The following is a 25,278-nucleotide window of genomic DNA, read 5'->3' on the forward strand; positions in this document are numbered from 1 at the left end:
TTAAGACAAAGATCTGGATGAGACACATAAGAGAATCAGGTTGTGTATCCTGAGCGTAGAGTAAACTCTGTCAGAGCTATAGTCTTGAGCAGCACATCCACGTGAAGCACAACTGAACCTCAGACAACAAGGGTTCGAATCCCTGCTGAAGGTACTTTCTGCCCCTGTTCAGTTGTGTCCTGTCTCTTCTCCTGCTGTCCTCACCATTAAAAGTGGAAAACCCCACTGCAGTAAAACGTGTCTCAGAGTCTTGCAAGACAATAAAGAGAGCTCCCATGTTTCTCTCCCATTGTCATTTTGGATTCCTTTCTTTCTGAACTTTCTCATGTCTCTGTTGTGTCTATTTTGTGTTTTATTTCTCCTAAGGATTTTTAGAAGAAACATCCGAGACACTATTGAGACTAAAAGGAGAAATACATGAGAATCACAACTACGTCTCCTGAGGTTAAGAGCAACCACATTTTCTCAAATACTTCACGTCTCATTTGTGTCTACTTCCACTTCTAAGGACTTTTAGGAGAAACATCAGAAATGGTGTGTATACTAATATGAGAGATATTCGAGAATCTCACTGAAGTCTCTTGAGTTAAGGAAAAGCAACCGCTGAGCAATACATTAAATAATCACATGTGTACCATTAATTTTTAAATATTACAGTTATTACCAATACTGGTATATAGCAACACCTCTAATTAACATGATTATGATTTTTTTTAAAGATACTGAATGAATTATATATTTATATATTTTTTATTATTTTTTATTTATATATATATAAATAAAACAATCAAGATTTTTTTTAAATAGTGAAAACTGTTGATATAATTCTGAGGCTTCACTCTCTGTTCTTCTGTTTCTTAGAAATGTGTACTTCCTCTTGATTCCTCTTAAAACACAGTATCATCAGTCTACTGACAACCACGTGTTCATTACAGTACGCAGACAAGCTGTTCATCTCAGAAAAATGTTATGGTAGCAGGTTTCTTTAAGTACCTGTGGTACCGAGTACCCGGTCAACCCGGTTCTTGATCTCTCCGAAAGCTGTGCAGATGAGCTTTTTTACATAAAAGCACTGAGACGTGGAGACATCAAAAAGAGGAAACACGCCAAACTAACAAAACACTTTAAAGACAGACACCCATACCAAATGAAAGAGTTGAAAGTAAAATTAAAGTTACCTGCCACAATATCAAAACACAAACAGATTTCCCAAAAGGCTTTGACTTCGTTGAATAAACATGAGAACTGCACGTGTTGAAGTCGAAACCCAGCGCGGGTGTTTTTATATCACTGTATTTCTGAAGGCATCCGACTGTCTACAGAAAGTTACGGACTTCATTTTCATTTCATCATTCCTGTAACGCCTGAGCAGTGTTTGTGAGAGCCGTTATCGGGGAATCCTTTATAAAACTCCCGTTCTAAGCCCCTCCTGCTCCAGAGAATGAATTTACATATACATGCTGCCACAAATAGAGCGCTATGAGTCTAAAAACAGGAGGATGTATTGATATTTACCATTTATACAGACCAGAGGCTTTTAAATGAATTGTGAATCTAAAATATGCATGTTAGAGAATGTACAAATGGCTATCATTGTTTGTGTCATATCAGTCAGAAAAGCAGTTCTGGGCTTTTTACCTAACTTAGTTGTTATTCTTGGCTTTTAAAATTAAATATATACACAGTTTGGATTAAATTAAATTATAGACAATTTTTTTAATCTTTTGAGCGGTACGGTCCCACACATGTGATCCTTATGTCCGTGCCTCTGAGTCTGGTCCCACAGACGGGATTTACAACGTTCGGTGACGTCACATAACTGTCAAATCCAAACTGAGCAAGAGAGAGACTCTTATTATCACAACTATGCAGTGTTATTAACCACATAATGCATATTTTAGGTTTAAGACATTTAAATACACATAAATACTAGTAAAAAAAATACATTTAGAGTAAAAAAATAAAACAAAAAACACGCTTATGTCTATGGAAGCAACAATAACAATCCTTTCAAATTTAATTTGCAGATGTGCTTTATTCATATCAGAAACACATGGTGTAAGTAACTATGAAGTTCACGCTAATCTTCACACAGTTCACTGGCCACTCATTAATTGTATATCGGGAGAGATTGATAAATTCACGTACAAGACTCAAACACATCTCACATTACAGACCAAGATCATTTAGAAAGATTTATATACGACAAAACACACTCATTTACACATATTTATGAATCTGAATATCAGATTGTTCATGACGTGGTAAGTTTGTGAATATTTGAAATAATAATATTGTTGACGCGGTGTGTCACGTGACGAGCCTGATGCGTCACCATGGAAACAGTAAGGGGGGACGTTCTAAAATATCGGTCGCCTTAAAAAAACTCACTCTGGGGACCGCTGTAATATTTTAAACTCGCCACTGAAAAGGTTTAATTAATATTATAAATTATTAAATGTTTCTATTTTAAAGCAGACATTTTGTCAGATCAGAGATTAAATAGTTTGTATTTGTTGCTGTCTAGAAATGTTTGTAGAGACTGAAACAAGACGGTTTATGGTGTAGATAAAAAAGATAAAAATCCAGTCTATTGTCTCAACAGCTTGGACTGTAACTACTTCAGATATGCAAGATTTGATCAGTTTACACATTGATAAACATGTGTGGTTGATTTAAGGTGATGTTTTATCCAGTGTGGTATTAGAAGTGCAGGAGAAATGATGTCTGTCAGCGGAGCACAAGGAGGACCATCGTGAGTGGTGTTCAGTGTCTTTGCTCTGGAGATTATGAGCGTGGGACGTCACAGATCACGAACTCTTCCTGCTCACGAGAAGTTAAAATATGCATCGTTTATTTAGTAATGAAAAGTGTCAGGTGCACTGTATTTTTTATATAAAATTGCATTTTATGGTTCCAGCCACCAGATGGGCTTATAGGATCCTATAAAGATTTGTAAAACTTGAGTGTCCATATTGAGAGAAATCCATATTTTGTCCAAAAAAAAATAAAAATAAATATATATATATAAAAATGATTTAAAATAATTGATCTCCACCTCAACACTCAAATTGAACTGTTTGTTAAATTGACAGTCATATCCCAGCAGAAACATGTAACATATTATAATGTGTTCTGTGGGAGTGTGTGTACCGTGTGCGTGTTTGTGCATGTGTGTGTGTGTTTTCTGAATTGGGGATATTCTGTTGTCTCTGCCCTTCGTTTGGGTATAAATCTTTATTGGACTGTCTCAGATTTTGTACATAAAAAAATCAAATGTAATTAAAAAAAAAACAGTTTTCCAGTGAATTCCATTCGTCCCTATATGGTTATTTCGGGGAGGAGACGAGATGGAGATGTACGTATGCACAATTTTCCCATGACTGGGATTTTTTTAAAAAAGAGTTTTGTGCAGGTTCTGGCGTACATCTTGTTTTGTACCTATGAACACTTTTAGGATGAAATCTACAGAGTGTTTTATCAATGAGACCTCAGGTGATTTTCCACTTTTTTTGTGCACACTGAGAAGGCCATGGACTTCAAAGACCAGGCCTCCGAAGTGTACGAAGGGTCCTCCAAAGTGTATGAGATCCTCCGCCTTCACATGTTTTCCTTAATCTGCCACCAGAGGTTCCCGATTAGCGCTCTGTCACATAGCAACGGTGGGAGAGGAGAGCTGACGAGAGGACAATCCTGCCAGGACAGGAGGAGCCAGAACTCTTTTTTTTTTTTTTTTTTAGGTGGAGCCATAACTGCTAAATTTAGCTTTTATGTATTACGTTATAATGGAGGTGATGTACCTCAGACTTAGCCAGTGTTAGGCAGTAACACGTTATTAGTAACACATTACTTTTTAAATAAGTTAACTCTGTAACCGTTACCACATGGTGCATTGTCCGTTACTATTTTTAATTAATTAATTTTGGCTGAAGTGTAGCCTACAGCCTAACCTGTTTGCAGCAGCGACGCATTGATTGGTGGATGCCAACTGTTAACACCAGACGCACTGTGGGCATGTTTCCGTTTATTCAAGTATTTGCGGCAGTCATGGCGAGTCAAGGCAAGAGCAACATGAGTTTCTCAAAGTGGACATATGCTCTTAAGCATAAAGACAAAAACCTTTTAGTCAAATATGAGCTGTGTCTTTCTATGTATGGAGTTCGAATGTATGGAGCCCCGCACGTCACCTGTAGGAGTAAAAAAATAATTGGTTTTGCAATCCGTCCTGTCAGTTCATAAACCGTACTCACAAAATTTTAAACTGTTCCCTCGGTTTAACAAATCGTGCCCACGGATTAACTGAATTTTCAATCCGTGCGCTCAGATTTTGTAAACCGTACCCTCGGTTTTAGAATCTGTACCCACGAATTAATTATCCGTGCGCACGCTTTCGCAATCCGTTCCCTTGGATTTGTAAACTGTACTCACGGATTCATGCAGCAAGCTCCTACTGTTAACATACAGTTTTAATGAATATTATTATGTGGAATAGGTTTACAGCAAAGTGTCTTAAGTGATTGTCTTTCAAGTGTAGTAAGAGGTGGAATACAACAATTTAATAAGAAAGATGTGCATCAAAATCTTGTTTAATTTGTGATAATCTTAGCACTTGATTATTGTTATAAAATAAACCTGGCATTGTGACTGACTCTGGAGTAATTTGTTCCTCTTTTGTAAGTCGTTTTGGATAAAAGTTTCTTATGCATAAACTGTATAATAATATGTGATGCGCCTTTTTTCCGAGCCCATGTTAACGGATCAGAGCGTTCACACTGCATGCAGTAAAAGGCTAGAAATAAAAACTTGCGAAAATAATGAATATCTAGCACATGATCATAGAGAGAGTTGTGAGAGCACAGGACACAGTTTAAGTGAGAGGAGACAAGTTTTAAGTGCACACACTCTCTCCGGGCAAGCACGCCTGGTTTTGTGACAGAGCAAAGGAAATCTGCGTGGGCACAGAGGGATTCACACTCGTGCATTATTTTAATGTGCTTTTGCATTACAATAACGCACTCTCGCTGCTGCTTCTGCATTGCATTAGTGGTGGAAATTATGATTCTTTCTAGAGATTCGTTCATTTTCAGTTCGTTCACCAAAATGATTCGTTCAGAATCGTTCAATGATTCGTTCAGTTATCATTTCTTCTATTACACAAAATATGGCAGCAGGTGGCAAAAAAGAGTGTATTATGTGTTATGTCTTTAGTCAACGAACGTATTCACTTGTTACAAAAACTGATCTGGCTTTATTAAAGTGTGTGTATAATCGCATTCAATATATAAAGTCTAAGTAAGTTGTTTAGGTGAACAAAGCACAAGGTTTTCTTGCCTAATTAGCATTTTAATTGTTTGGTCAGACAGTTTGTATATTATATATTCACATTCATAAATCGGGGATTAAATGTGGAGTTGCTAAATATCAAAACAAGCGTATGTGCACAGTACTGTACCTTTGCATTTTCTGAGATTGACATGCTAAATGGCAGACTAACCCGGTTTACTCTCATTCATTACGTTCACGAACGAGATAAGCTATGTAACAGTTCATTTCATTCACGAACGACATGTGGATCAGTTCAGTCATTTCATTCACGAACGAAATGTACTAAATCATTCAACTCATTCACGAACGACATGGGTACTAGTTCAGTAATTTCGTCCACGAACAATAAGATCTCTAGATCTAGTTCAGACTCATATGAAACTCTTTCATTGAAGGGCGTATTCGTTCACTACATTGAACAAATCACATTTCTCTGTCACATCTCATGATATGATGATGATCACAGGATGAAATGGTTCAGTTACCTGGGGCCTGTTGCACAAAAGTAGGATAAGGGATTAAGCCAGGATATCTTGGTGATCCTGGCTCAATTGATCCCTAATCCGGTTGCACTAAAGCTGGATAGGGGGCAGGAGGATATGTTATGGTATAAATTACCATGGAGATTTATTCTGTGGAGCTAGCCTGCTCCAGACCAGGCTAAATTCCAGGATCTATTTAATCTCATCCCTAATGTCAGTCAGCAGTCGCCACAAATGGAAACCAATAGTTATTTCACTGCTCACTATGCATTGTTATCACATATAACTAGACCCACTGTCATTATTTAAACGTTTGTGATCATTAATTTCAATCATTTTGGATAAATAATGATTTTTAGATGTTGCTATCATTAGATAGTTTACAGTTTCCCATAGACTATAAGGCTATATATAAAATGATAGAATATTAGGGCCACAGAGGGGAAAAAAAAGACAAATCATAATATTGTAACCAGTTGTTTTAAAGGAGGACAGTTGTTAAAATGACAGATGTGGGGCATTTCGTGAAATTGTACTTCAGTATGGTTTCATAAACAAAGACATGCTGATGTGCCAGAATATGAAGTATCACATTGTCATAACTATCAAAACTGTAAAAAGAATATGTTGCTTTTCTGCAGAAAGAACCATCCTCATAAATTTATGACTTTATCCTTTTTCCTCAGTGGGGCCCTAGTACTCGGTCATAGAAACAAATACACATTCCATATGAATATAAAAACACAATGTGTAACATTATGTTCCTTTATTGAATAAGGACAAAACAAAGCAGGTAAACTATCAGCTCCTTTCGAAACTGAAGTCACAGTGACTCTACAAGATGGAAAGCACAGAATCAAAGCATATAATACAAAATGATACATACACATTCAAAGGTCTGTATATAACACACCCTGCATGTCTGCACACTAAAATAAATGCAGGACAAATCCATACACATCAACTGAACAGACAAATGAATGGATGCAGTAGCCTCCCTGCAGCCTTGTATTACACACAGTATACCGCACAAACATCATAAGAGGCCAAATTCGTAAAAAAACAACCCAAAAAAACCCTATTTCCTCTGCCACAGCAGGACATTTTTTACCTAAATTGAAAGCACACATACGGACTAAAATAATTCAACACATATTGGTCCCTCAGCAGCCGACCACTGTCGTCATCAGGGAAGATTGCCGGATTGTCCCAGTCCATGGCTGGTGGCACTCTGGGGGCCCTCTCCTTCCTCAGGCAGGCCACATTGTGGAGGACAGCACAAGCCACAGTAATATCACATGCTCTAACAGGGTTGACCCTTAATTTGTGAAGGCAGTGAAAGCGTGCCTTCAGGAGGCCAAAGGTCATTTCAACTCTGGCCCTGGTCCTGGCATGGGCATGGTTGTAGGCCTGCTGTGCTTCCTGGGGGTCTGTGAAAGGTGTCAGGAGAAAAGGCTGGCAGCCATACCATCTGTCTCCCAGCAACACACCAGAGAATTCACCTGTCAACACAAAATCTCATCATTACTACCTCATGAACACAGTGATATTCTTGACACAGCCATGATGGTTATAAACAGGGGTTGTGTGGCTTACCTTGTGATAGGCACTGATAGATTTCAGAGGCCTGAAAGATTCTGGAGTCATGGACTGAGCCAGGCCATTTTGCCACAACATTGCTGATCACACAGTCAGCATTGCAGACCATCTGAAATCATAAGATGAGGAATATTACACCAATCAATGCACATCATTGGCAATGCAGAGTGTTCGTCAATGGACAATATCAAAAAGTTATGTTCACCTGAACATTAATGCTGTGAAAGGATTTCCTATTCACAAAATCGGCCTCATGGGCACCTGAGGGGGCTTTTATTCTTATGTGTGTGCAGTCCACTGCACCAATGACATTGGGGAAACCTGTCACACAAAGTAATGAGTATCCTACTATGTGTTAACAGTTGTCCTGTAATTTGTAGATCCTCTTACCTGCAATCCTATAGAACTCCTCTTTCATGTCACAGAGTCTTCTGTGGCCAGGGAAGGAGATGAAGACATCTGCTAATGCTTTGATAGCCAGACACACACTCCTTATTGTGCGGCAAATTGTGGCCTTGTTCAGCTGTTCTGCATCCCCCACTGAGTACAGGAAGGCTCCACTAGCAAAAAAGCGCAAGGCCACACAAACCATTTGCTCCACACTCAGTGCATGGCTCCGTGCAGTGCGGTGCTTAATCCTGGGACCCAGTAGTCTGCATAGATACCTGATGCCATCTGCAGAAAACCTGTATCTTTCATATAGATGGTCATCAGGGAAGGCCAGTGGGTCCAACCGGTTCCTGAAGACCCTTTCTCGCCTGAAGGCTCTCCTCAGCACAAGTGCTTCTTCATCCACCACATCTCGCAAGAATGGGCATGCCATTGTCAGAGCAGAAAGGAACACACAATTTTGGGCCTTCATATAGGCTAGTGGCCACACCTGCTGCTGGGGGGGTGGGCAAAAGAGGCTGGTGCCTTATAACGATGACTTGGTTGTACTGATTGCTGTGAAAAAAAAAAATACCTTAGAAAGATGCCACCGTCCTGTGTGCTCACAATAAGAGCTCATATGTCATGGCTCACTTGACTTTACGAGAATATACCTAATTTTTATTTTGAGCTGTGTCATCTTCTTGGAGCTGGGGGAGGAAAGAAAAATAATGATTAATACATTTGTGTTACAGTTAGCATACAGTGTACATTGAAGGCATATCTCACCTCCCTCTCAAGTTTTTTTATTTCAAGGTCCAGTTTCCTAATTGTCCTCGGTTTTATTTCGGACTCCAGTGCAAGATTTTCTAGCTTTTTCTTCTTGTACTGAATGTCTATGTCTGCCAGTTCTATTTGGCGCCGGAGGTGGTTGCCATACAACTTTCTGATAGCTTGTGAGCTCTGTGAACACAATACAATTAGCGCAGCTTGAATTTGGCAGGATGTGGTGTCCTTTTATTAATACGCACTATGTTGCCAGGCTGGTTTTCCCACTGTATAGCATCTGGGTCCTGTAAAAGAAATTAGATTTTTTGATTTTGATGAGGACTCCTCACCATTGTAGAGTAAATAGTACTTTCACAGTCTTAACATGATACCTCATGCCTTCTGGAATCCAGAGAGATGGTCTCCTCCTCATCATCGTCTCCATCATGTGCTGTTGCTGCTGCACTGGGACTTTCACCCTATCACATTTAATCGGATTCATATTGAAGCCAGTAGACAAGACATGCCAGGCCTACAGTATGCCTTTGATGGAGAACTCACTGGATCAGCATCGTCTGGTGCTTGTGCTGGTGGCTCCAACAGGAACACAGTGCTGCCAGACACTGCAAGGCAATAGGTAAACCAAAGTCAGACAGTCCAAATTGATTTAATATGAATGTGGTTGTATTCCATGTAGAGATGGAAGGACATACCTTGAATGAAGCGGGTGGCATCTTGGGAGGAACCTATGCTCGTCTCTTTCCCCCCAGGGATCCCCTCTAAGACGGGCCTGCCTTTATTTAGCTCCAAGGCCATGTCCCCTGCTGGGGTAAGGTCAGCCTTTGGTGACCCACCACCCGTGCCTTGTCTGTGGGTATTCTTTTTCACTGCTAAAACAGTACAGACAATGTGTGAGCAGGCACCTTCTGGGTACAATATATGCTTGTGCTTTGTTAAATATTAGTCAGGGACCATACCATTCTGCAGAATGTTCTTGTATTTGATTTTGACCTGCTGCCATGTCCGTTTTGGCCCGTTCATGTTTTATCTACATCACACGCGCACACACACACACACATTCTTTATCACAAGAACATTTAATGGAGTCACACTGACAAAAATGACTTGGTATTTTTGTATTGTTTTCAGTAAAAAAAATAAAAAAAAACATGTATTTTATTGATTTTCTAAATGACCTAGCAAAATAAGTATAGGTTTAGACCAAAAATATAAACTTCAAGTAAATGTGTGCTTAAAACAAGCAAAAAATTTAAATATCTGTCAATATAATAAGAAAAATTCTCTTGAAATAAGTTTACTTTTCCCATAAACACTTACTTTTAGAAAAGTTCTCTTGTTTCACTGGCATAAGTTTTTTGCTTATTTTCCTAGGTTATTTTGCTCTAGAAAATATTTAAGATTTTTTTTAGATATTTTTTTTACTGAAAACAAGACAAAAATACTAAGTAAGAAAGACATTTTTGCAGTGCAGTGAGCAACCGACCTTGGGCCCTTTGAAAGGCGCTATATAAATTAAAGTGATTATTATTATAGCTCATCTATGTATTCAAGAAAATTTTATTTATATAGCACTTTTCACAATTGTTTCATTCTGTCAAAGCTGCTTTACATTAATAAAAGCAGGGGAAACACAAAAAAAACCGGTGGACAACATAATAAGCAGAGTACAACGGCTAAGATTAAACCGTACTGAGCGTAGTAACGTAAAATAATAATGTAAGGCTTTAATAATAATAATATATCATAGCTTTATACAGTGTGATGGAGTTACGTTACACAATTTCACTCATATATGCAGTGCATTTCAATAAAAAATGTAACCGTTTCATAATTACAGTACAACTGCGTTTTTGGAGATGTGAATTAAATATTTGATTTGTAATTGTGATGTTTCAGCGGAGCGGTGAGTGTGTAATTGTGCACTACTTACGCATTCAGGCGGTCTGCAATACTTTGCCACGCTTTTTCTCTGTGCTTTATCACTGTGGCGGTGTTGCCTTTCTTCTTAATTATATCTTTTACCTCCTCGTATGCCTCCATGAGGATTTGTGCTTCCGACGGGGAAAAGTACGCGGCTCTAGTTGCCATGGTAAATCAGTTAATCTGTGATCTGTGGCGGGGTCTATTTGAGTGAGCCGTGAGCGCGCACCTATCCAGGATTGGTTTCACCTGGCTTAATGAATCCGTGTCTGCTCATCCTGGCTTGGTCTTTGTGCAACCAATTAAGCCTGGACGCACATGTTTTGGCTTTATTGAGCTCAGCTGAATCATTTATCCCGGATGTCTTAATTCTACTTTTGTGCAACAGGGGTCAGGGTAAGACACACAATTTAAACCAAAAACTTTCCTAGCTGCTGTCTTACTTTGGCCTTGTTAAAAACTTATCCTTGGCGAAACAGAGATAGACAGCATTGTGACTAATGTAACGCACTTAATACTAGCATCTTTTTAGTTGAGCTATAGTATAAAAGCGATCACACTGACATTCGGAAAGCAACACTCTTGTTATAGTTAGACATTACTTAACGATCATGACATAAATATTAAAAACAATACACGTCATTTTTATCTCATATCTTGAATTATATTGTAACCTGATAGCCTTCATCTGACACTGAAAAACTCACACAATGCGTTTATTTTTTATTTTATTTTTTGCAAAGTTACAAAATGTCAGTTCGCACATCATTAAAACAACAGTTAGGATATTAGTACACAATAAATATTGCACACTCCTTGCTCATTTACTTTCTCCATACGAAGCTGTCCAGTGCGTCACAGTGTAATTTTAATATCAGCCACAAGTTGTGATTAAACTTACATGTTGGCGTTGAGATATTAATAACTTTTTTTCCATTTCTCCTTAAATAGCCTGTCCATCGTTCCAGGCCAAATGTCTTCTTTTGGACATGTTTAAAATCACAAGAAAATTGCCACACAAGCATCAGTTACAACGCAGCTATCATCACATCCTCATGCTGCTTGAGATTCTGGCACCACTTTAAAAGGCACATGTTAAGAGTCCAGACTCCCGAGACGTAATATCAACATAAATTAATAATTTGTTCCTCTTTAAATTCAAAATAAAATGTTGTAGCGAACACACTGATGTTTAATTTATTATTTTATATTATTGTTTAAATCCTCCTGCGGGCTTATAGCTCTCATTCTGGACAAATCCAAACATGTTGCTCATTTGAAGCTAAACTCTTATTCATCAAGTAAAATTGGCTTTGTATTTCACACGTGTTTCAGTATCGAGGGGTAAAAAAATCATAAGGAGCAAAACTATGCCTGTGGACCGCTACTCATGTGAATGAACTATTGCTGTTTCCAGGGAATATGTGCAATATTGATCAGCGCGATCAAAGTCACTATTCACAATTTTTGGTCACACAGTAAAGGCATAATTCACAAAAGCAAAGGGAAAATCAAGAATAATAAGTTGAAGATTTTTTTTTTTTTAATCAAGAATGAACCAAAAATAAAACATTTAACTTTTAATCCATATATATATATATATATATATATATATATATATATATGTATGTATGTGTTTAATACAAATAAATGTGCTTAACATAAACACTACAACCTCACATGTGAGCCTTGTTTCTGGGTGTAATCAGTGTAAAATAGTGTTTTTCTTTGGTGCCTCACTACAGCCAATCAACAGCATTTGATTTGTCAAAAATGCTACATGCTTATTGGCTCACTGATGATGACAAGATTAAACCCTTAGGTATCGAAATTTGGTACCAAATGAAAAGACATTTTTCGATATTCAATAGTATCAAGGCAAATTGGTCGGTGCCTAAAAAGTATTGAACTCGATACCCAACCCAACCCAAACCTATCTTCAATAACAAAAGGGCCATTTGAAATTACTGAAGGCACAGAAGTGCTGAGTAGCCGCTTTTCCACTTTCGGGCAAATGTGTGCCAGGGCTAACAACGAGCCGTGCTGGGCCCATAGCCTCGCATCTCAAGACACAAGCCCAAAATCAAGCTGTACTTCCATTGTCAGGCCAGCGCTACTTTAAAACCTTCCCTTAACACTCCTCTTTAAAGCAAACATCACACAATCCCAGCACGTCACTGGTGAGCGAAAATTAATGAAAACTATATCGTAAAACTAACTTATTAGAAACTGATGTTTTTTCCTTACATAAAAACTTCAGTCTAAATCATAGATATTTTATATGATTTATGATTAAAATAAATGTTTACATAAAAAGGTAATGTAACTGAACAGCGTCAATAAGGATTTATAGACAAAAGATGCATATCCGCGGAGATTTATGGATATATTTACTGATGTTTACTTCATATCTCTTAAGACAGAATCATCATTTCTATTCATTTTCCACTGATTTACGCGATCTGATGATAAATAGCCTCTCACAGTGCTGTCTCTGTGTGTTTGCTTAAGTGTACTCGAGCTGTGACCCAGTCAGACTCTGATTGGACGTTTGGGTTGTCAATCTGACAGTCCCAAAACCGGACAGCGTCAGATCATGTCACATGGTTCGTGAACCGTTCCTGGTTCATATCTGCTCACAACAACACTGAAACACCTCTGTATACACGAAATATCCAAATAATAAACCCACGATTACGATAGTAAAGCTTGGTATGAGATTTTCTTGAGATTTTGGGGCATTTTATAAAAAATATAAAAAATGTACATCTGAAATGCTAACTTGTGCAGCGATGTAAATGGCTATAAATAGCAATGCTACTAATAGCAAGTGCATTTCTTCGTCATAATGCATTTCTGTCACAATAATTCATGTAAGGTCATAAGAAAATGTTTTGTTGTATTTTATAGTAAGACTTTTGATAAATAAGGGCTAAATGCAAACAGAGACTGAAGTGAGATCGCTGCTTTGTGTCTTTGTAAAGCCTGAAAAACCACAATCAAGGCTAATAAAGGTGGAATAAAAACAAAAGAATAATGATAAAAGAATAATGCGGATAATGTGTCGTACCTGGCGGAGGTGTGAAAGACTCGTTTGGTGAGAACAATAGAACAATGAAAGGGGAGTGTTGCAAAGCCAACACACATACAAAACACACAGGAGAGTTTACATGTGAGATCTTACAGAGATGACAAGTGCCATAAATCAATCTGATTAGCCTTCTCTAAAAACACACATGACATGGCCTTAGCAGAGATTTCATGAAATTCACAGTTTTACAGATTAGATTATGAAATTCTAATGAAGTTTTGAAAGACTTGTGGCTTTAGCTACACTGTATCTCTAAACTCATATCTTACATCAACAATTTTTTAATACATTTCATAAATATGTTTTTAATATTCTTATTTTTGTTTTTGTTTGAGCTTATACAGTAAGTAGACATTCAAAAGGCCCTTTTTACCAATGCAGCATTTGTAAAGTGCATTTGCAGCTTTTGACCGCTGAGTGACGGTTATCAAACAAGCGCATCAAAGCACATTTTCACAAATAGATGTTAGTTTTGCCTCAGTTTTGCTTCAGTCACGGAAAATGAAAGAAAAACACTATAGTTTAAAAATGTAATATTCACAGATGAAAGTTTGGTATTTATGAAGTTGTGTGCATTTCTTAGAACAAATTCAAGCAGGATAGATGTCAAACCTGTGTCTGAGTCTGTGCTTATATTTTCTCCAAGCTACATGGTATTAAACTATATTTTAGATTTGACACATTTAAAAGGTGTGCAGTATTAGAGCATTAAAAGTGGTAGCCTATTTTAAGGGGGTTGGCTATGTCACAGGTCGGAGCGGACCACAGATGTCGTGAGTCTCGCCCCTCCCTAGTTTCCACCTCGAGGAGGTCCCAAGAACACCCCAATGACCAGACACACGAGAGAGAGTGGGTATAATTAAAACAAACTTTATTTAAATTATCTAAAAGGTGTGAGGGGAAGGGAAAAGGGAATCTAAAATCCACTCTCGGTGCCAGAGAGTATAGGTCCGAGTCCCTTCTGACTCTGTCACGGGGACTCTCAGGTAAGCCTGTCAGTAATTTGTGTCCTTTCCTTCACGTGACTTAACAGGGTTTTTCTCAGTAGTGCCTTTGTTTCTCCTGCAGGAGAACCGTCGGTGGGGCCCTTCCAGTCCCTGCACGCAGAGCAAAGAAGGTAAGTAATTCTGATTAATTGGGTGGGGTGCGTACCTGACGCCGCGGTTGGAAATGCCTAAAAGGTCCACAGGTAACTATGCAGGTGAATATATTGGGGTCTTGGCCTTCGGTGTATAGGCAAGTATGCAAGAAAGATACACAATCCTCACAAACTCCGATTTTCGTCCAGGTAAACCCTACGGATGGAGTTTGCAGGAGAGTATGCAAGGGCGATGCACTGGTATTTCACTCGGGGCGTACAGGTAAGTATGCAGAAGGACAACTGGGTCTTTACTTTGGACGTACAGGTGAGTATACAAGGACAATACGCTGGCTCTTAGCTTTAGGCGTTCAGAGGGGTATACAGGGGCAACTGGAGCTTTGCTCTGGGCATGCAGGTGGGTCTACAGTGACAATACTGAATGGATACAACTCACAGTCCGTCGAAGAGATGGACGTCAGGCTTTAGCCCTAATTAATATTCGGTTTAAACTGGAGATATGTCACTACTCTGAAATAAGGTCAGCAGCAACTTCGTGTCACGTGGACTTTAAGATGCCTGCTGAGCATTGAGCCGAATCTTACCTACAACTCAAATGGAAGGGTCCATATACGCATCAGCTTGGTAGATCCAGTGTTCATAATAGCGCTAGTCCAAGAGTAAGCCATGTAAAGATGAGGTGAGAGCAGCGGTTCCCTGCATCTTCGACCATAGAATCCCATTCGAGTATGAAGCATTTCAGGAATAGACGCAAATGAAACAATGACTGAATAAACAAAGATTAAAGCATAGGATTAAGACAACGAATCTTAAGTGTGCTAGACAAAGCATATTTTTAACAGAAATGCGAACAATCTTTATCAGTGTATGAGCCATATTCATTTGGTATTGTATGTAGTTTTATTCCTGTGCCACTAGTGGGCTGGATGTGTTTGTGGCCCAGCTGATCTTAGGTCAGCCAGGTATGTCATTTAACCCAGAGGAAACGCAGACACAGGTGTTGCTGATTTGGGAAGCAAACAGTTTTCGACTGTGCTTTTGTGTCTTGCCTTGATAGGAAAGAATACGGTTTGTTGTTTTGGTTATGTATTATGAGTCAAGATATTGCCGCTGTATGGTATACGGAGGAAGGGTCATGGTAGGTCGAAAACTGCTTCAGCTTGGATAATCGTTACTCGTGAGAACCTGTTATATTGTGGATTAACGGTGTTCGTTTGGAAATCACGGATGTGAGGTGGGCAAATGTTTGGAGTTGCCGATTGCTGAAAGGAGCTGTACCGGAGGAGAAAAGGGTCACCGGAATACCAGCATCATCACAACGGGACATCATTCATAAAGCCGGCCAACGCTCTATTGGGGTATGTGGTGATCAGCGCTGATATTATGAATGGCCATGGTAATTTGTGTGCACACATTCGCGTATAAACCAATGCATTGGTAGCAAGCTCGCAACCATCTAAAAATAACTGCGCATCTAGACGAGTTGTTGTGCAACACAAAACTATTTGCGGGCTTATTGAATAATAAGCCAACTTTTGCGTGGTCATTATGGCCGAAAAGGAAAAAGGTCAACTTGGACTTGAGACTGAACTTTGTGTGGATGTAGGGGTAAAATCTGTAACTGAAAAACGTGTGGTTAAATTAACACCCAAAGCTTTGTTGGAAAAAATAAGCGCTTTAGAAAAGGAAAGAAAGTCTAAATTTAGTAAACTGTCGAACGCAAAAACATCTATTGCTAAACTGATGGAAGATAAAGAGCATGTAAGTGAGGTTGAAAATGAATTTAACATGTTCAATAAGTTGTGTGACGAGATAAATCATGTACATACATCTTTATTGGGTTTATTGCCTACTGATGAAGCAAACAAACATGAAATATGGTACCAAGCTAAAATGTTGAATTTTAATGATTTTTTTGTGGGTACAAAACAATGGTTGTATGACACTAAAGCTTGTTCAATTACTAAAGTGGATGATGATCATGATGATTTGCTGGGTCAAATTGAAATTCAAACTGTTGATGCCAATGTTGTAAATGGAAATGAGGTTGATGGCAGCAATGGAAGGAGTGCTGCTGGTGGAAGGAATGAAGAAGAGGATGATCAGATTCAACCTCAAGACAGCATTTCAAATGTGCAGTCAAGGCACCATGGCTCAAGTAGCAGATCCTCCAGTAGCAGATCTTCCACTTCTTCAGCCAGACGCATGGCAAAGGCGGAACAGGCCGCACTCTTGGCTCGAGCTGCTGCCTTAAAGGATAAGCATGCATTGGAGGAGCAGGAGCTCATCTTGAGGAGAAAAAAGGAGCAGCTTGAGCTGGACATTGAGATAGCTGCCACTTCTGCTAAGCTAGAAGTGCTACAGGGTGGTAGCAGCGTCCATTCAAGGCGATCTGCTGGAATGGCTTCCTATATTGGAGAGGGGGCTAGATCTGAGCTCCTGCCCACCTCTCTAAATCCACAGGCCTCAATATTTGTTCCTCTGCAATCACAGCAACATGTATCTCTACCACTACAAAGCAATGCTTCACCATCAGCCACGCCAATTATCTTGCAAAAGCCAACTGTCATTCAAGGCTCTCAACCTTCTTGGTTACAATCAAAGACAGCTTTCAGTCAAAGCTTTCAGCCCACTCTAGACCAACAAGTATTTCAACCCCTGCAAGACCAATATCAGACAGCAGGTCTCCTCAATTTGCTGCAACAACAGAATGACATAACAGCTCTCCTTGTTAAAATGCAAACGTTACATTTGCTGCCGAGCCGAGAAATTCCAATTTATGATGGAGATCCTCTAAGGTTCAACACATTTATAAAAGCATTTGAACATTGCGTGGAAGCAAACACCAGCTGTAAAGGAGACTGTTTATACTATCTTGAGCAATTTACTAGGGGACAACCAAGGGATATTGTGCGCAGCTGCCTTCATATGACTGCAGATAAAGGATTTGCTGTTGCTAAAAAATTGCTAAAGGAGCACTTTGGAAATGAGTTTAAGATAACCGAGGCCTACATGGAGAAGGTCATAGGATGGCCAAGTATCAAAGCTGAGGACCCCAAAGCGCTCAAAGCTTATGGACTTTTCCTGCGTGAGTGTTCCAATGCTATGGATGATCTTCAGTACTTGGAAGAGCTTAACATGCCAGCAAACATTAAGAGTCTGAGTCAGAAGCTTCCGTATAAACTCAGAGACAAGTGGAGAGCAAAGGCATGTGAGATACTGGAGAAAACTGGTCGAAGAGCACGGTTTTCAGACATTGTGGAGTACATTGAGCGCCAGGTCAGAATCACTTCAGATCCCGTCTTTGGTGACATACAGGACACTTCACCTTTTATCAAAGGAGCTATAAAAGTAAGTAAGTCACAGGTGAAACCTCAGCTGGGAAGAAACAGCTTTGCAACACAGGTGGTAATTGAAGATGGATACAGCAAACCAGATAGTAACAAGAAGGAAAAGGCTCAGAACAAAGTGACATCTTTTACCAAGACTGATTCTATTTCCTGTCTGTATTGTGCTGCTGGTAATCATGTTTTGGAACAATGTTTTAAACTAGGAAGAAAGACACACAGGGAGAAACTGGACTACCTAAAGGAGAAAGGTTTGTGTTTTAGTTGTTTGTGTACAGGACACTTGAGTAAGAATTGCGACAGGCGCATCATTTGCAACAAGTGCAACCGAACGCACCCCAGTGTTTTGCACATAGGAGAGAAGGAAAGGTTTATTCAAAAGGTTCAGAAAGATGGTGAGCAGAAAGTTACTGAGCAGTCAAATACTTCTGACAGCTATACAGCATCCTCTGCTTGTTGTCTTACAGGGGTTGGCCACTGCAATGGAATTCTTCCCATTTTGCCTGTTAAGGTAAAGTGCTTAAAGGGAAACAAGGTTATTGAAACCTATGCTTTTCTGGACCCAGGGAGTACAGGAACTTTCTGCACCAGGAAGCTCATTGACAAGTTAAACATGGAAGGACGCAAATGCAAGATTCATATTCGCACCTTGGGCCATAATAACGCAGTAGAAAGTTCCATTGTTGATGGCTTGGAAATTTCTGGATTTTTTGGTGAGTGCTTCTATCCACTTCCCAAAGTGTGTACCCAGAAAGAGATGCCTGTCTCCACAGCAAACATAATCAGTGAAAGGGAGCTGAGAAAATGGCCTTATTTAGAGGATGTAAAAATTCCCCATATAAATGCTGATGTTGACCTGTTAATTGGCACAAACGCCTCCAAGTTGATGGAGCCTTGGGAGGTGATTAACAGTTGTGAAGGGGAAGGACCCTACGCGATCAGAACCCTATTGGGATGGGTGATAAATGGTCCGTTACGGGGATGTAGCGACTGTGTAAGTGACCACCCTTCAGTTTGTGCCAACAGAATTGCCATTGACAGAATCGAAGAACTGTTAACTAACCAGTACATCTATGATTTCAATGAGCAAGCTTCTGCAGAACAGGAAGAAATGTCAAGGGAAGAAAAGAAGTTTGTGAAGATAATGGAAAGCTCTGCTCAACTTCAAAACGGACACTACACATTTCAAATGCCTTTCAAAGGGAAAGATGTTTCGATGCCAAACAACCTTGGTGTTGCCATGCAACGTGTTCGTGGTCTAAAAAGAAGACTTCAGAAAGACGCAGGCTTTCATGAAGAGTACAACAACTTTCTTGCTGATGTCATTAGCAATGGCTATGCTGAAGAAGTGCCGAAGCATCAGTTGGAAACGCCAACAGGGAAGGTGTGGTATATCCCGCACCACGGCGTGTACCATCCACGGAAAGGAAAGTTACGAGTGGTGTTTGACTGTGGAGCAGAGTACAAAGGGATCTCGCTCAACAGTCAGCTCTTGCAAGGACCAAACCTCACCAGCTCATTGGTTGGAGTTCTTATGAGGTTTAGACAGGAACAGGTGGCCATAATGGCGGATATAAAAGCTATGTTCCACCAGGTTAAGGTGGCAGAGAAACACAGGGACTACTTAAGATTTTTATGGTGGCCACAAGGTAACCTGGAGCAAGGTCTTGTAGAGCATCGCATGACTGTCCATTTATTTGGAGCTGTTTCATCACCCAGTGTTGCCTGCCTTGCTCTTAGAAAAACTGCTGAAGACAATCAGGTCAACTTTCCAACAGAAGTGATTGAAACGGTCAACCGAAACTTCTATATGGATGATTTACTGAAGAGTTTACCCTCTGAAGAAGATGCAGTCACCATGGTTAAAAACCTTATAACCATTTGCGGCAGAGGAGGGTTTACCCTCACTCAATGGATTAGTAATAGTCGAAAAGTACTGCAAAGCCTTCCAGCGGATCTCAAGTCCAAGAACCTGTATGAGCTTGATCTGGACAGGGATAAGCTGCCGTTGGACAGAGCTTTGGGTTTGCAGTGGTGTATCGAGACGGATACTTTCAAATTCAAGCTGAAAGTCAAGGAGAAGCCGGCAACAAAACGAGGCATGTTATCCATCATCAGTTCTGTCTATGATCCATTGGGGTTCCTCGCACCCGTAGTACTCCCTGCCAAGCTGTTGTTGCAGGGGTTATGCAGGACGAAGTGTGATTGGGATGATCCAATACCTCCAGCTTTTCAGCAGAAGTGGAACAAATGGCTGATAGATCTTGAAAAGGTGGCATATTTCAAAGTCCACAGATGTGTGAAGCCTGCAGGATTTGGGAGGACTATCAGTGCCCAATTGCATCACTTTGCCGATGCGAGCGAGAACGGCTATGGTACGGCTACTTATCTGAGGTTGCAGAACATGGATGAGAGGGTTCATGTTACTTTCTTATTTGGTAAAGCCCGAGTGGCCCCCCTAAAGACTGTCACCATTCCCCGTTTAGAGCTCACCGCTGCCGTTGTTGCAGTACGAGTGGACAAGATGCTTCAATCGGAGCTCCAGTTTCCACTTAAGAAGACTTGCTTTTGGACTGATAGCACATCAGTTCTTAAGTATATAAAGAATGAGAACCGAAGATTTCAAACTTTTGTGGCAAACAGGGTAACCACCATCAGGGAAAACTCGGAAATTGAGCAGTGGAGATACGTTCCAACATCCCTGAACCCTGCTGACGATGCTTCACGTGGATTGAAGGCAGAAAATCTTGTAAAGCAAAGATGGATAGAAGGCCCGGAATTCTTATGGGAACCAGAAGAAAAGTGGCCAACATTTCCTGGGGATACAAGTATCACTGCTGATGATCCAGAAGTAAAGAGATGTCTGACGGTCAATGCGATACTTGTTGACACCAACGCCACATCTCAACTGATGACCCATTTCTCTGATTGGCAAAGATTGAAAGTTGCAGTTGTGTGGCTCATTAAGCTGAAAGGAACTCTGCTCAAATTGAAAGAAAAAAGAAAAGAGTTGGAGCAAGCAAACACCAGTGCTATTGGAGCAGCAAGGTTGGATGTACAAAAGGAGATGCAAGCTTTCTCAAGATCGCTTGGGAATCAGAAGGTGTCTCTGGAAGATCTCTTGGAGGCTGAGACCTCCATAATCGCTTTTTGCCAGCAAGAGAGATTCCCTACGGAATTTGCTGCACTAACCTCTGGCAACGCACAAGTGCCAAGAAGTAGCAGCATCCTCAAATTGGATCCGGTTCTAGAAGGAGGAGTTCTACGAGTTGGGGGACGGCTGAAAAGGGCAGCAATCCCTGAGGACATTAAACACCCCCTCATCTTGTCAAAGGACCAACATATCTCCGATCTTATCCTTCGTCATGTCCATTTTCGGCTTGGACATGCAGGTAGAAATCATTTGCTTTCCGCTACAAGGAGAAAATACTGGATCACAAGTGGACCTACTGCAGTAAGGAAGATCATATCAAGATGCCTCATTTGTAAGCGCCATGGTGGAAAAACTGGTGAGCAAAAAATGGCAGACTTGCCAGAAGAGAGAGTGGTTCCTGATTTACCGCCATTTACTAATGTTGGTGTAGATTACTTTGGGCCAGTTGATGTTAAAAGAGGGCGTAGCATCGTGAAAAGATATGGAGTAGTATTCACTTGCATGGCGAGCAGGGCTGTGCACCTGGAAGTGGCCTATTCTCTTGACACCGACTCATGCATCAATGCTTTGCGACGGTTCATCTGTCGAAGAGGACAAGTCTCGCATTTGAGATCTGACAATGGCACCAACTTTGTGGGTGCAGAAAGGGAGCTGCGAGAAGCCTTGGCCTCTTTGAATCATGACCTAATTGATAGAGCCTTGTCTAGGAAGGGAATCAAGTGGAGCTTTAACCCTCCAGCTGGATCACATCACGGTGGCGCATGGGAGCGTATGATACGGATGATCAGGAAAATCTTGTGCTCTGTGCTCCGTCAGCAAACCTTGGATGACGAAGGGTTCCATACCGTGCTCTGTGAAACTGAAGCTATGCTCAACGATCGCCCCATCACAGGACTGTCAGATGATCCCAACGATCTTGAAGCCTTGACGCCAAATCATCTGCTCCTCCTTAAAGGAAAACCAGTTTTCCCACCAGGACTGTTCAACAAAAGGGATGTTTACGCAAGAAGAAGGTGGAAACAAACCCAGTACATCTCTGATCTCTTTTGGAAGAGGTGGATCCGCGAGTACTTACCGCTTTTACAGGAGCGTCAAAAATGGAACCAGGAGAAGAGGAATTTTGTACCTGGAGACCTGGTCATGGTTGCAGACTCCACTGCACCACGTGGGTCATGGATGCTAGGAAGAGTCTTGGAAACTTTGCCTGATAAGAGAGGTCTGGTACGTGTGGTTCGTTTGAAGACCAGGACAAACATAATTGAACGACCCATAACTAAGATATGCTTGCTTAATGAAGCTAAAGAGTAATTGGTTCCCATTCATATAAGCTATATTTTTGGTTTTTATGGCTCTTTTGAATTTGGTGTAATTGCTCTGGCAGATGCAATTAGGGGCTGGAGTGTATGAGCCATATTCATTTGGTATTGTATGTAGTTTTATTCCTGTGCCACTAGTGGGCTGGATGTGTTTGTGGCCCAGCTGATCTTAGGTCAGCCAGGTATGTCATTTAACCCAGAGGAAACGCAGACACAGGTGTTGCTGATTTGGGAAGCAAACAGTTTTCGACTGTGCTTTTGTGTCTTGCCTTGATAGGAAAGAATACGGTTTGTTGTTTTGGTTATGTATTATGAGTCAAGATATTGCCGCTGTATGGTATACGGAGGAAAATAAATCTGCTAGATAATAGTAACAAACTGAATTCTCCGTTTGTATCGTGTGAGGACGCAAGGGCACACGTCTAAACTTAATCCGTTTTATTAGCAACCAGTAACGTTACTAGACTTCGTTTAGGACTTAGTCAGTACAATCAGTATAAAAGATTGTAGCGATTATTACGAGCCTTAAAGTGCCTCATTACGAAGGAGTTATTCAGAACATTGCATGCACTATGATCAACATCTTAATTATGCAGTGCGAGTCTGCTAGATAAACAAGCACGACACGCCCAGTGCTTTATTTGAACGTGTGAGTATAAATCCTTGCAGAGAATAAAATTAATGCCCAGGCGCCACAAGTGCATAGAACAAAATGATACTTATAATGCTGTAGACCAGGGGTGCCCAACCCTGCTCCTGGCGATCGACTATCCTGCAAAGTTTAGCTCCAATCCTAATCAAACACACCTGAAGCAACTAATTAAGGTCTTCAGGCTCACATACAAATTAAAGGCAGGTGTGTTTGATTAGGGTTGGAGCCAAACTTTGCAGGACAGTCGATCGCCAGGAGCAGGGTTGAGCACCCCTGCTGTAGACTGATGAAGTGATGGAGGCGAGATGCTGAAGAGACCGGCAGCCTTAATTCTGTCTGCTGGTGGTCTGGAGAGACTTCATTCGTGCAGGTTCACGTGAGCGTACAGATGAATATTTGTTGATTGAGACCAAAGTTTTCTCAGGTGTTGAGACCCAAGCAGCACTGACGCGACATCTTGGAAAGCACCGGCGTTGCCAAGACCGGTTTTTTTTTCTGCGGGTTGCTATTTCTGTCCGGGGTTTTAGGTGACCCCAATAGTGTCATATATAGCCCCTAGAATGTGAATTCTACCGATAAATCCCTTTGAACGCGATTGGGCTATTTTTTTGTAGTAATGGCGGTTTTGAGAAAACCTGGCAACCCTGGAAAGCACACGGAACTCCGCCAATGTTCCACAACCTCTGCCGAGAAAAGCTTGTATATCATCCAATACGAACGACTGCAGATAATCACCGCGACACGTAGCTAAGCCAACGATCCCGTGTGCATCTTAGAGGAACGTCAAACTCTAGATAGTTTGCGGTACACGAACTTAACTATAGCAAGTAAATGAATAAACGCAACAGCTTGAGCAAGGAACAATCGCGTCAGAATCTGCGGTTGTTGTCGCGTCGGCATCTGCGAACTCAAACATGTGTAAGTATGATCTTTTATACAGGAGTATAAAGACGTGATTGGATAATAATGAAGGTAATTAGTGACGAAGTGATTGAGTCTTCCTGGCAGAACTTAGGCTAAAGCTTCCATTTCCGGTTTATCAGTGTCGATTGCAAGTGACGTCACTTGCAGTGAAAACCATCTTGTTTTTGAACGTTTTGAAGGTAAGAAACGTGTCCTTCTATGTTCTATTTAATCTGGTTGATCCGTGCTTAATTTTTGGTCATCCATAACATATATGATATTACTTTAAGTAATTAGATGTTGGTTGATATGTTTGTTTTCTTTGACAATTATGTATATAGGCATTGTTTTTTTTAATGAATAATAGAGACCCACGGTTGCTTACCCTGTCGTCTTGTAAATTTGAATGACCTTAATAAAAAATTATATGGACAGGGTTGCCAACTCTCACGCATCTGGCGTGACGCTCACACTTTCAGCATCAATCTCACGCTGAAGTCCAAGCGTGAGTGTCACGCCAGGGGCCCGTTTCACTAAGGAGGTTCAACCAACTCTGAGCTTAAACTTGAACTCTGAGTTGACTTACCCTGAGATGGGTACAGAACAGCTGAAATGAGTTGGTTTTATCAACTCTTAATTGACTGACTCTGAGTTAAGCGCGTGCACCACAACTATAAAAAGCCATTATCAATGGAGTGCCAATATTATGATTTACCATGGCAACAGCTCCCGCCAAAAAGCCACCTGCATACTTCAGACTCAATACAAATGTAATTCTTATCAGTGTTATAATATCATAGCTGAAAACTAGCAGAACATTAGATTAATGAACTATCATTTAATGGTATCTCATGGGCAAAAAAATATAATAATATTAATAATAATATTTTAAGTCAATTTTTCTTATTTTACAAATGATCTGCCAATAGAGTAAGAAAAATACGTTGAATTAACATACTTTCTTTAGCGATAGATCCTATTCACAGTAGGCTAAGAGCAAGAAGCTCTAGATGCTATTTACAGAAAAATTGTACAGTGAAAATCGTGATATATTCTATTTACCATGTAAAAGTAGCAGTTCTTTGCAACAGTCTAAGAGTAAATAATAATTAGATGCTAGTTATACTTTATACTGGCAGCTACATTTGCACCTCAGTATTGTTATACATTAACAGGGTGCAATAATAACAGATTGTAAATTATTATATTTATTACAATTATAAATAGTTGCA

At 40.3% G+C, this 25,278-nt stretch overlaps 2 protein-coding genes across 2 annotated transcripts; both read right to left on the reverse strand.

The window, feature by feature from the left end:
* LOC113053826 (putative nuclease HARBI1) lies at positions 1–8,283 on the reverse strand. The gene is made up of 5 exons (XM_026219062.1): positions 7,797–8,283; positions 7,612–7,727; positions 7,404–7,515; positions 6,940–7,309; positions 1–13 (listed from the first exon to the last, which is right to left on the reverse strand). The coding sequence occupies exons 1-5, from the start codon at positions 8,266–8,268 to the stop codon at positions 1–3; spliced, it is 1,083 nt and encodes a 360-aa protein (XP_026074847.1). The 5' UTR covers positions 8,269–8,283.
* A 12-nt stretch (positions 8,284–8,295) lies between these two features.
* On the reverse strand, positions 8,296–10,504 carry LOC113053414 (uncharacterized). The gene is made up of 9 exons (XM_026218409.1): positions 10,495–10,504; positions 9,521–9,591; positions 9,257–9,433; positions 9,105–9,166; positions 8,936–9,022; positions 8,807–8,848; positions 8,565–8,738; positions 8,450–8,485; positions 8,296–8,351 (listed from the first exon to the last, which is right to left on the reverse strand). The coding sequence occupies exons 2-8, from the start codon at positions 9,582–9,584 to the stop codon at positions 8,450–8,452; spliced, it is 642 nt and encodes a 213-aa protein (XP_026074194.1). The 5' UTR covers positions 9,585–9,591; positions 10,495–10,504; the 3' UTR covers positions 8,296–8,351.
* Positions 10,505–25,278: the final 14,774 nt, after the last annotated feature.

The sequence above is a fragment of the Carassius auratus genome, chromosome 34, assembly GCF_003368295.1.
Source record: "Carassius auratus strain Wakin chromosome 34, ASM336829v1, whole genome shotgun sequence".
Classification (NCBI taxonomy): domain Eukaryota; kingdom Metazoa; phylum Chordata; class Actinopteri; order Cypriniformes; family Cyprinidae; genus Carassius; species Carassius auratus.

Coding starts and splice junctions, on each gene's coding strand:
- LOC113053826 (XM_026219062.1), bottom strand. CDS start 8,268: ATGAAGGCCCAAAATTGTGTGTTCCTTTCTGCTCTGACAATGGCATGC. Junction 7,516..7,611: donor TTCACAGCATTAATGTTCAG/GTGAACATAACT, acceptor TTATGATTTCAG/ATGGTCTGCAATGCTGACTG. Junction 7,310..7,403: donor CTATCAGTGCCTATCACAAG/GTAAGCCACACA, acceptor TTGTGTTGACAG/GTGAATTCTCTGGTGTGTTG.
- LOC113053414 (XM_026218409.1), bottom strand. CDS start 9,584: ATGAACGGGCCAAAACGGACATGGCAGCAGGTCAAAATCAAATACAAG. Junction 9,167..9,256: donor TGCCACCCGCTTCATTCAAG/GTATGTCCTTCC, acceptor ATTGCCTTGCAG/TGTCTGGCAGCACTGTGTTC. Junction 9,023..9,104: donor CACCAGACGATGCTGATCCA/GTGAGTTCTCCA, acceptor TAAATGTGATAG/GGTGAAAGTCCCAGTGCAGC.